The sequence below is a fragment of the Lissotriton vulgaris genome, chromosome 7 (genome assembly GCF_964263255.1).
Source record: "Lissotriton vulgaris chromosome 7, aLisVul1.2, whole genome shotgun sequence".
NCBI classification, from domain to species: Eukaryota; Metazoa; Chordata; class Amphibia; order Caudata; family Salamandridae; genus Lissotriton; species Lissotriton vulgaris.
In genome coordinates this window covers 709,847,161-709,859,507 of record NC_141695.1, presented here as the reverse complement: position 1 = coordinate 709,859,507, position 12,347 = coordinate 709,847,161, and the positions used below count along the sequence as shown (strand labels likewise).

The 12,347-nt window shown below is 46.2% G+C and overlaps 1 protein-coding gene across 2 annotated transcripts in view; it reads right to left on the bottom strand.

Moving 5' to 3' along the window:
• Positions 1–12,347, bottom strand: part of CEP112 (centrosomal protein 112) — a 2,145,639-nt gene that overhangs the window by 1,336,889 nt on the left and 796,403 nt on the right. For both annotated transcript variants that reach the window (XM_086930940.1, XM_086930941.1), the window contains one exon: positions 10,663–10,792. In XM_086930940.1, the coding sequence (XP_086787066.1) occupies positions 10,663–10,792 (130 nt within the window). The remainder of the gene's footprint in view (positions 1–10,662; positions 10,793–12,347) is intronic.

Genomic DNA, 12,347 nt, shown 5'->3' with positions numbered 1-12,347 from the left:
GAACTGCTGGAGTCTCCCCCCGACCGGTGTTGTATGGTCGGGGGGCAGTGACAAGACGTCACTGCTTGTTGGCGGTGGTGGACCTGGAGCTGTTGTTTCCACGTCCCCTGCCCTTGACGTTATTGCCTCTGTAGCCACCTCTACCCTTGTTGTTGTATGAGGTTTGGGTGTTACTTCTGTAATACTGTGTGGACTGCGATGCCTGACCCCTTGAGGTGCCTCTGGAATTGGAGCGGCGAAAGGAACCACTCCGAAACTGTTGAGACTGGAGGGCCCCCATAGACTTGGCAGTGTCCGTATCTTTTTTCATTTTTTCCAGCGTCGCATCCACTTCAGGGCCAAACAGGTGGTCAGGATTAACTGTTTGGTTCAGTATTGTCGTTTGAATATCGGGCTTGAACCCTGAAATTCTAAGCCAAGCATGCCGTCTAAGCAACACACTGGTGTTGATTGCCCTGGAGGCTGTATCGGCCACATCCAGCGCACATTTTATGGATGCGTTTGTGATGAGCTTTCCTTCCTGAATCAGCATTTCCCCTGCCTCCTTGTACTGGTCAGGCAAGTGTTGCAGTAGTGATTCTAAGGTGTCATAGTGAGCCCTATCGTAGCGTGCAAGCAGGGCCTGTGTGTTGGAGATCCTCCAAATATTAGCTGCCTGTGCAGCAATCCGTTTCCCTGAGGCTTCCAATATTTTGGACTCTTTGTCTGGGGGAGGAGCATCACCAGTGGTCTGCGAGTTCGCCCTCTTCCGAGCGGTGGATACAACCAACGAGTCCAGTGGCAATTGTCCCTTGATGTATGTAGGATCCGAGGGCGCTGCCTTATATTTTTTGTCAATGCGAGGGTTGACGACACGCGCCCGGGTGGGCTCCTTGAAGACCTCCGTTGCGTGTTTGAGCACCCCCTTAAGCATCGGCAGTGTTTTGACTGACTTTTCAGCCATTGAGAAAGTGTCAAATAAAAAGTCTACATCCACAGGGTCCGAGTGCAGCTTGACATCGTGGTTAGCCGCAGCTCTCTCGATCAGAGCGTTGAAGGCCGCTGAGTCCTCCGTCGGTGACGTCTTGGCCGCAAAAAGTTGCGTGTCCTGGCCCGACTGCGGGTCCTCCGGGTCGCCTCCGGCCGACCAAGGTTCGTGCTCCTCCTCCGGATCCGAGTACGCCGGATAGTTGTACTCGGCGTCTTCCTCGTCAGCATCGCCTGCGGCGGAACGCGTTGGCGAGTGTCCTAGGGCTTGTGGAGACATAGGTTCTATCAGGGCCGAAGTTTCCGCAGAGTCCCTCTTATTTTTGAGAGGGATCCGAAAATGTTCCAACACCGGCTCAGTGGTGATTTTTCTCTTGAGAAGAGACAGTTTCCCAGTATTGGCGTCGATGATGACCTCTCGACGCTCCTCTTCAGCAAGTGGCTGGAGCCGAAGCTTCGACACCACTAAGGCTGCTTTCGGTGTCAATACCTCCTTCGAGGGCCCGCCATGTTTCGGCGCGAAAGCTTTCGGCGTCGACTTTGGCGGCAGGGTAAAGCGGATAGGCGTTTGCGCCTTCGCAGGTTTCGGCGTGTGCTTAGGCGCCACGGCGTCCGGATCGGGAACCACATCGTCCTTCCGTATCCGCTGCAGGGATTCCGCTACCTTCTTTGTTAAGGCAGGAGAGGGCTTGACCGGCTCGAGCGATCTCCCCGAGTCGGGAGTCGGATCGATGGCAGGCACCTTCTTCGGGGCCGACACCTCACGCGCCTTGTCCCCAAGGGCCGGCGCCGGCTGAGCCCGGGTCGCGTCGTCGCCCTGGCGCTTCTTCGGGGCCGTCTTCGGGTCCTCGACCCCGACCATCTTCGGCGCCAACGCAGCCTCGTCGGTTGATTTCGCCTTCGGCGCCGACCCCGAGAGCTTCGGGTCGGCCATCTTGGCGTGGCTCTTCAAGTCGGCCATCTTGAATTTTTTGGAAGTTGACGCCTCCAGAACCTTCTGTCCCAGCGCAACTTTCACTTTCGGTTTCGAAACCGAGGGAGCGTGACCCGATGGCTTCACTTTCGTTTTCTTCAACGGGAGTGGCGCCTCAGAAATGTCCGTGACCGGGCCCGGAGGCGGGGACTTTGGACTTATAACGAGGTCTTGGGTAAGGCCCGAAGGCGATCCCTCGACCTGGGCCGTATGAAGGGGATTGACCCCTGAGTCTGGTTGGGGATGCTCTTCCTCCGAGCTATCCCCTACGGTGGCAATAGCCCGATCGTCGTCCCCTACCTCGTCGGCGACTTCGTCAAAGTCCTCATCACCCGCGTCGTAGGCATCCCCCTCGGACGCGGGACTAGATTCCGAAACTTGTACGTCGTCGTCGTCACCAACAGATTCTTGGAATATGTCGTCTGGTGGGGGCGCCGTGGTAGCCGATAACTTGGCCTGGAGCCTAGCGGCCCAACGAATCTTGAGAGTCTTCTTGCCCCGGAATTTCGAACACGCCATGCAGCTGTCTTCGTCATGGTCCGGTGACAAGCATTTATTGCACACGGGGTGCACGTCGAGGTGTGGATATTTGGAGTTACACACCGGGCACTTCTTGAACGGAGTCCGCTCCATAGCAGAAGTGTAGTGTAGGCCCGTCCGCGCCGAGAGCACGCGGAAGGGTAGCAAGAGTTCGGAGCTGAGAGTCAGACAAGAAACCCGAACGCAACTATACCGACGCTCAGCCTAAAGACCTTTTGGTCTCGAGTAGAAAAGTTGAACAACTATCGGTTCCGACAGAGGGAACCGAAACACATCCGAACCCAATGGCGGAAAAAAACAATCTGGGGATGGAGGCGATGCCCATGCGCACTGTAGTCCAGGGGAGGAGCCACCCATCTCGTGATACTTCGAAGACTCTTCCAGGACAACAATGTGCAATCATCCGGACCCAACACTAGGCGGCGATCTATGCACAGATATGAATTCAGCAGCCCACATGCCTCGAACCTCCTGCTCCAGATGCTGTCTGGCCACCCTGCTCTCTGAAAGCACAGTGTGGAGAGGCTGTCTCTGCTGCCAGGGTGAGTCACACCGAGCCGCTCCGCCTTTTACCCGGGTCGCTTTTTTGGGGTTTGTGGACAGTCACAAAATCGGAAACACAGACTTCAGTACGTGTTTTTTTTTTTACATTTGCTTTAGTCAGTGGCTGTTCAGCTTCAGTGCCCGTCTGTACTGCCCCCACCCCATCACTTCATTATTGCAGAGCAACCGGAGCCCAGCCAAGCCCCCCAGTAAAACACCGTAAACCACGTTGAGGAAGTTGGAATTTCAAGTCCATTTCATGGTAGTTTCCTTTGGTTTCAGTTTAAGTTTTCAGTTTGGTATAACATTTTTGTCGTTCGTAGTGCCCCTTAAGAAGTGCTTCATTTTTTCATCTGCAGAACAGAACCCGTGACCTAAAAGTAACACATCACTGCATGGGTCTCTTAGCTCATTAAATCACGTTAAAACTTCAGAGCACATTTACCAGTCCTGGCTCAGGCGCTTTGGTGGCGGTAATGGGGCTATGAAATAATAATTTGGGTGGTCTGAAGAGGCCACCTCTTTGGGTCTATAAAAAGAGGTCTGCGCATCAGGTGTGCTTTGATATGTGGGTGCACAAATCATTCAATTAACCATATGCCCCAGAAAGTAAAAGCATTGTACGTGCTTCCAATAGGCAAACTAAAAGCAAAAAAGCATTTGCAAAGCAATAGGTCTAGCATTTGTGGGAGTTTAAGTTATTGACATTGTAAATGACAATGCCTTTTCTTTATGTTTTTAACCCCTTCTATGCTCATGACGGAGCCGCTCCGTCATGAGCCTCGGTTGAGCTGTGCTCATGACGGAGGGGTTCCGTCATGGCCCGCTCGGCGCGCCTGCGCGGCGCAAATTCCGCGCCTGCGCTGGACGTTCCATTGAGGGGTCGGGGCCATGACGGAACCGCTCCGTCATGAGCACAGCTCAACCGCGGCTCATGACGGAGCGGCTCCGTCACGAGCATGCGAGCACCGCTCGGCCCACCCGCCCCCTTAGCGCTGCGGCAGAATTCCCGCCGCAGCGAAGGGGTTAAAATGAAAACATAAATAAAAGGCATTGTCATTTACAATGCCAATAGCTCAAACTTAAGTAAATGCGAGACCTATTGCATTGCAAATGCTTGTTTTATGTTGGAGGTCTGCCCAGTACTTTTTTTTTATATCAGTGCTGAGTGCCTAACTCTGCCTGTTATTTTGGGGAAATGCTGCTATTCTTCTTGTGCGTGTGGAGATTACACTGCGGGCCGCCTCTCTAAGGTGTAACTGGTCTCATGACAGACAACACACTCCCCCATGCCATGCCGGCATTTCATTCCAGCACAGTTAGTTTTCCCTCTAGGAAAGTAATTATTATTATTACTGTTATCATTATTTTATTACTAATTATTACAATTACTAGTAGTAGTAATACTCCAATTGTCAGTGGTAGCAGCGCTTGCGTTGTTCCTCCATACACTTAAATCGGGCACCCTTGCCATGCGCTGGGAGCTGTGACGTGTTCATACAAGAACAATAGCCTGGATACTCCACACACAGAGGAAGAATGGCAGTATTTCCCCAAATTAACAGGCAGGGTTAGGCACATCTCGTGAGCTTTGACCCCTTTGCCATATTGCCAGAAGTGGCATTTGTTGAGGTCTAAGTTATATCGCACATCACATAAAGCAACCTTTGTCTCTGGGGAAATCTCAGAACGTCTCACACATTTTATGACATTCTGATATGAAACTTCAAATTATCATGTGTATTCCCAGCAACCTTTGCATCAATCCGCCATGGAAGCCACTGCTCCGAAGCGACTCTCCTTACTAAACAAATAAGTGTGTCTAAGAGGTTATCACTTATCACAAAGTTACAAAAAAAACGTTACTAGGGAAATGTCAGTGAATATCAGTAGTTCAATCAGTCGTTGTAAATGAAGTAGTGGTTAAGGAGGTCGTGGTTCAGGTCCAGGTCGTTGTTAAGGCTACTCGTTGTAAATAATGTGTTGTTAAGGCTGTTTCCCGGGCCCTGCATTGCTGCTGCGACACAAAGTCCTCCAGAAGCAGTAGCCTGATTGGAGAACAAATGCTCATGTCCAAAAGTTCTGGGTCCACACTCTCTTAGCCCAATCAGGAGTCAAAAAGACGGCTTTCCCCCAGTTGTTCCTGATCTTCTTCAGAACTATGGGCAGGAGAGGCAGAGGCAGACATGCATGCAGGAGTCTACTCTACCCAGAATGCATCTCCCAGAAACAACCATTGTGGAAACTTCAGCGCACAGTTTTGAAGGTGGCAAAAAAAGATCAAGCTAGGGTTCTCCCCACTGCTATGAGCTGCCATGTGCCACCTCAGGGCGTAACTGTCATTAGTGATCCTCCAGGTGCCAAAGATTGCGTCAGAACGTTCATGACCAGGGAATTGCCCTGGAACTGCAGCCAGCTCTAGAAACAAAGTGCCTCCTAACAAAGTGCTCAGGACCCCTAGCCCTGCTTGTTGCAGTACTACGCTGCAGGGGTGTTGTCTGTGAGAACCTGAACCAGACTCCCTTTGATGAATGGCAGGAAAGCTTTCAGCATCAACACTAACCGATTGGATTGGAGACATCTGATCTCCACCTACCTGTGATGTGGGAACACAGATTAGCTATAAGTAAAGAAAAATGGAATAAATATATAAACTAAGGATGGCGTTTTTGAAGCAGGTCAGGAAATCTATATTTTCTGGTTGGCTTTAGAGCAGAATCATGAAGGATGGATCTGAAGATTTTTGGCAGATTCATGATAAACTATGTATTGTTGAGGATATGACTGTGGAAGGTAACAGGGTAGTGTCTCTGTTGTAAGGGAGCATCATAACATCCGAATGATCCGGTGTGGTCAGCAATGACAGTAGGATCAGCAATGTTTTGAAGGTCTGGAAAGTATTCTTATTTAAATGACTGGGTATGTTTATAAACAAATATAGACATTGTCGAAGCACTACCATTTTTATAAATGCTAACCTGCTGCCCAGAGAGAAAAAAGTAGATTTGTCCAATCATTTATATTTATATATCTAAAACAGGACTTTAGTTCAGTCCAATTTTGCCACAAATATATTTTTATTGAGGACATTGTATTAGCATTACACACATCACAACCTTTAAGTAAGTAGTACGTAAATATCAAACTTTGGGGTGTACAGTTTTCCACAGCTGTGAAACACATTAAGCAGTTTATATATCACTGTTTTCAATGGGTTCTGGTTCATCGAGGGAGGGAGGTGGGGGAGAAGGGGCAGAGCACAGATGTTCCCTCTGTATACGTTCTATTTGACGCATATTTGTGTCTATTTTTTCGGACATGCCCTAGATACATACACTGTTTTTTACCCTGAACATGTCCTTCTTCCATGCGCTTACGGTTGGAACCTCCTGTGCCCTTCACATTCTGGCGATATTTCCTTTGGCAACGATCTGGCCCTAAATTGCCCATATTTTCTCTTTGCTACTTAAGTTCTTAGGTTCCCAGCTATTTAGTAGGCACCTTTTAGCCTCAGGGGCCAAACCCAGTCCCAAGGTTTCCTCCATAAAGTGAAGTACTTCCATTAAACAACTACTGATGTGGGTACACTTCTAAATTATGTGCATAAATGTGCCTTTCCAGCCGCATTGCCACCTACAGCCAGAGTCGACCCTGTAGTACCAGTTTAAGCCTGGAAGAAATTGCAACTTCCTTAGGAGAAGCCGTTGCCTCCAACCAATCCTCATCGTCTAGCTCTGTTAGATCGGTTTCCCATTGCCTACAGAGCTGTGCTAGGGGGTCGGAGTGTGATTAATCAATTTGCGATAGGTCAGGGATATTGCTTTTTTAGGCATGTATTCGTCAAGGAGTCTATCTTCCAAGGACAAGGCTTCAGGGGCGTCTCTCCCGCTGGGATATTTGATTGCAGAGCGTGTCGTACCTGTAGGTATCGAAATTTGTCTGTATTTGCCAGATCATTTTCTATTTGCGAAAGCGAAAAGGATAGTACTTTCCCTTTTCTCCATAGGTCGCCCACCGAAACAATCCTAAAGTGTCCCATTTGTCGAAGCCTTTTGTGTTTCTTAAGGCACCCAATTGTACTGAATCCCACAGAGGGGTGGCCTGTATTATTTTCTAGGCCCAACCCAGACTCCTGTGAGCATTATGCCATGCCACATGGGTCCCGTCAGCGGCAATTTTGTGGGCCTGGAATAAAGTGCCCTGACATAAAAGCCTCTCGGTAAGAGCAACCTATTCATTTGATACCCAGGATCATCGTGGGGTTGGTACGTACACAGGTTAATGGCTGCCAATTGAGCAGCCCAATAGTATTTCTGGGTGCCCTATTCCTCCGTCATACCAACCTCTCACCAATTTAGAAATTATATCTGGGGTGAACCCTTCACCCAAAGTAGCGCCCTCCGCTCGCTTTCTATGGCCCTGCAATAAGTCGCAGGGATGAGATTAGGTGAGTTATGCAAGACATACAAAAAGCGGGGTAGGGACATCATTTTAAATAGTGCGGCTTTACCCAGTAGTCACAGCGGGAGCGCCTTCTAGTGTTCTACATCGTTTTTTAGTCGCTGAAGTGTTGGCAGGAGATTATGGACATAGTACAGCTTAGAATCTTTGGCGATATATATTTCTAGGAATTTAAAGCCATCTATGGCTTCTGTCACTCTGCAATCCTTAGGCAGGGGAGGAAACCTCCCCCTCAGTACAAAAATCAGTGATTTCATCCAATTAATAGAATACCCCGAGTACTTGCCAAAATTTGTAAATATATTAAGACTTCTGATTTCTTATTATTTACAACTACTTGCGCCAGTGGGTCAGTGTATAAGAGTTTTATCCAACCAGTATAGTTCGGAACAAATCCGAGTTTCTCCAGGACGTCGAGAAGGTAGGGCCAATCAATTGCATCAAACACCATGGTGGTGTCCCAGGACACCACCAATGCACCTTCTCTCAGTGTGCCTATTTGTTCCATTACCCTGCGAAGTCGGCGAATATTTAATGACGTGTTTCTAGACGGCATAAAGCCCGATTGGTCGGGATGGATCAATTTGGAGATAACCCTGACCAGGCGAGAGGCCAACAGCTTTGTTAGTATTTTGGCCTCTGCATTCAAAAGCGAGATAGGTCTATATGATGAGCATTTGATTTTAGATTTGCAGTATTTGTGTACAACAACAATTGTGGCAATTCTTTGATCCTGAGGAAGCTTTCCCACTTCTTGGCTCTCCTCATACATGGGGCGATTTTGTCGGGTTTTAATTTGTATAGCTCTATTGGGAGGCCATTGAGGCCCATCGCTTTCCCAAATTGAAAACCCTGTATGGCTTGTGCAACCTCATCATTTGTGAAATCGCTTAGTTCAGTACAATTTTGGCCTCTGTATCTCTGTAGCATCACCCCTAGGACTTGACAAAGTCATCTATCCATTTGATCGAGAATTCTAGTTGAGTTTTGACTGTATTGTCTGTGAGGTGAAAACAGTTTCCAGTTAATAGATATGCTGGAGATCTCCCAAATCTGATAATCTCTCTTATCATAGGAAAGAGGTAATTAGCCCATTGTCTAACAAATAGCAGGATATATTCTGTGTATGTAGACGGTAATAGGTGACCTGGACGAAAATAGAGGCTTCTATGCCAGTAACGTTACCTCAGTTGTCTAACGGATCCATGGTCAGTACGAAAAGCAGGAGTAACAAGGAGCAACCCTTCCTAGTGCCCTAGAGAGTTAAGACATTCTCGGACCAGAACGAATGAACATTTGTATTAACAAAATAAAAAAAAGTTGTTGCCACTTTGCACAATTTTTTTAAATAAGAAATGGAAATAACTATATTTGTCACTACAAATGTTTTTCAAAAAGTAGTCTAATACAAGAATTTCAATGAAAGCCAACATTATTTTCTTAAGTAATTGTAGAGAAGTGTAAAATAGTTCTTCTACCTTTTTCTAGGAAACAATGTTTCTTTATTCATCAGCGGATGAAAGTATTAACTAATTCTACTGGTTTTCATGTTTCTTGAGAGTTTTATAGAGAGACAGGGCTCATATTTTCCTCTTTGTCCTAAGCGTCTAACGTAGATATGCTAATAAGTGTATAAGAGAAGTAGCTGACGAGAAGGCACAGTAGTTAAATGCTCACTGCTGACAACTGGCATGACCTGCAGGTAATAATTTTTTATCGCAGCAGGACCGGCACAGCCTTTCACCCTCATACAGTTGATAAATGGAGTACCATTAAATTAAATAACAGTAATGCCTACTAGATGCAGTGCTTAAAAAAATATGTGGTAATAAAAGCAATACATAGAAACAAATTATTGTAATTAATGTATTACCACAAGGGGATACTTGTAAACTAATCAATGAATGCTCTAGGATGACAGAGAAGCAATGTGTGACACCTGTAAAATTAAAAATACATAAATAAGGGCTATTTTGACAACCAGTAAAGAATGTTAAGAATCGTCCTATGTACTAATAGGTTGGTTCATAAAAATCCAAATATTAGTGGCTCGTCATCTGACCTACCTCCTGTATATCAATGATGTAGGTCGCAAATTCCAACTCACTAAGATTGGCCACCAACACAGGGGTTAGAAGACCAACATATCTGTGTGCTTTTTAATAAAGCATTTTTATTTTATGCAGCCAATTTCTTTAAAGGACACAGGACTGCTTTTAAAAAAGAAAGTTTATTTCTGTATGCATGTTTAAGAGGATGCAGTGCCCCCATGGACAACTACTTCCTCTGAAACTTGTTTTAATGGGAGCCTTCCCTTTTGCGACTGTTATCACCTCAGTTGAGGTGGTGATAAAATATATATGTTTTGTGACTGGATTTCGCTCGCAAATCATTGATAAATTAGGTACCAATCTGGTATTTGGATAGGGCACCCATAACACACCCCTTCCGGATACCAAATTGGTAAAGTTTTGGAATCCCATTTTAGGGATTAGTAAATTTTAAAAAAGCATTTTATGGCAGCAAATGCCGAATCAGAGAATTTGCAACCATTAAAATGCTTAGTACATCTGGCCCTAAGTTATTTATTTATTTATAAAGTTGTTTCAAAGTCATGTCTTTAGTTCCTAGATTCATTCCTATGGGCGTATGGCTATGTCTAGTAACATCTGGAAAAAGAAATATTCTTATTCAATTAAATGAAAGCAAGATATGTCCCTCTTCTTTGGAGTTAGGAGTCTAATATAGAAGAACTATTGGGCAGAAGTGGAACGCATAGGTCCTAAAATAAATGTTCCAGTTACAGCTGCCTGTGGCCCCATTTCAAGTGTGTAAGAATACTGATACTGTATTCATCCACCTGGGATTACTGATAGTAGAACTAGCGATAAATCCAGGACATGAAAATAAGGAGATATTCCAACGAGACTCTGCTGGTGCTCTTACAAATCGGGTATTATTGGTAATTATTGCACCTGACTTACATAGTAATTCATGCCTGTTTTTCCCCTGGCTTCCGTATATAAACCCACGCAGGTCTTTAGAAGTTACATTTTACATTACTGCGAAAATACTGTTAGGCATAATAAAAACCGAACACACACATTACCAGCACAAATATTCTCTCAAACAATTAAAAACCACAGACGTGTACTGTGCGGTGAGATTCTTCTGCATACCTTGGCGGCTGATGTAGCATGGTCCTGAGTAATGAAGTTCATGTCGGAGTCATATTTCCTTTGTAATTGTTGTAGTCGCAGCTCATAGTCCTGTGAAACGCGATCCTTCTCTTTTTGAAGCGAGCTATGTCTAACAGGACAAGGAACGGGTGATGAAGGGCAAAAAAAGAAAATAAACAACAGTTTACTATGCGCTTCTGCAGAGATAACACACTTTTTACAGGGCCCTAGAGTTAGACATTTCATGGCGTCACACTCAGCATTAATGAGCATTCTAGAGAGACTGCTCGCACGTGCAGGCTTGCGCCATTTATGCGTAATGCCGCAGGGGGGCTGAACTCTACCACAGACAGCGTTACCTTTTACCCATTCCTGTACCGGATGGGTGGTCTTTTTAACTATGCTATACCACAAAGACCACAAGGCTAGAACTTGGGAAACATTTTTAGGCACTCTGAACATAAACAAATGTTGTACCAGCCAAAGGCTAGCAAACTCAATAAAAGCAACAGAGCTTCCTCATGATATACATATATATATATACATATATATATATATATACATATATATATATATACATATATATATATACATATATACATATATATACATATATACATATATATATATATATATATATATATATATATATATATATATATATATATATATATATATATATATATATATATATATATATATGACTTTGTCTCAAAGCATCTACTCCACTCAAGCACGGTCAGACGAAGGCAGACCCACGGTTCCTTGTGCAGTCAAAAGTTTATTTAATTGCCCTGCATATCCGCCATTACGGGTTTCAGCCCCACCTGGGCCTTGATCACTTGACGTGTTGCATATTTTTAACCCTTATTTAAAGTGCTAGTGCAATAACCCCCGCACTAAGCCCCACTCCCCCAATTGCATGTATCACGTCGCATCCACTCGTAATAAAGCCAACGTACACACTTCTTTGTGGTAGTCATTTGTTGGCTGCAGTTTTATTTAGGAATACATGCATCTCTGTTCAGTATTGTATTACACAACATTTTGTAAGATTACTTGTTGCAAGTCATCTGGTCAGTTCGCTCGGTTGGTTTTCCTGTCTTTTCGCCTGAGGGTGGGGGTGTAGCCGTCGTCCCGGAGTTAGGCCCAACTCGCTACCTGTCGGACTTGTGTTGTGCCCTGCCAACGGGCGGGAGCTGGGCTGCGAGCGACATCTCCAATTGCTACCTCCTCTTGGTAGGCCGACTCACCCAGCCGTGAGGCATCGTAAGGTGAGTGGTCCTACCCGTTCTCCTTCGGTCCCCTTTCTCCCAGCCGTGAGGCATCCCAAGGTAAGTGGTCTTGTCCCGGCACACCGCCCTCCGGTGTGCCTCTGTACCAACCATTCTCCCCGTCATTCACCGCCAGCGCTCTGTTTGCTCCTCAGCTCTGCGACATAGCTGCTCCTTAGGTGTGGGTCAAAAAGGGTTCCGCCCGGCGCTGCGCTGCTCCCCCACTCCTGAAGATAGGAGCATACCTGGGGTAGCAGGTTTATATCCCCCCCTGGCGTCCTTTGCCCCGGCCAGGGTTTATCTCCCCATTGGGCAGTTTGTATGTCGCAGGTACCATTGGCTAGGAGGTAGGAGCCCCTTTGTCGGCCACAGAGGGGGGGTAGTGGGGGGGGGGGGGTCTTCCTGCTCGGA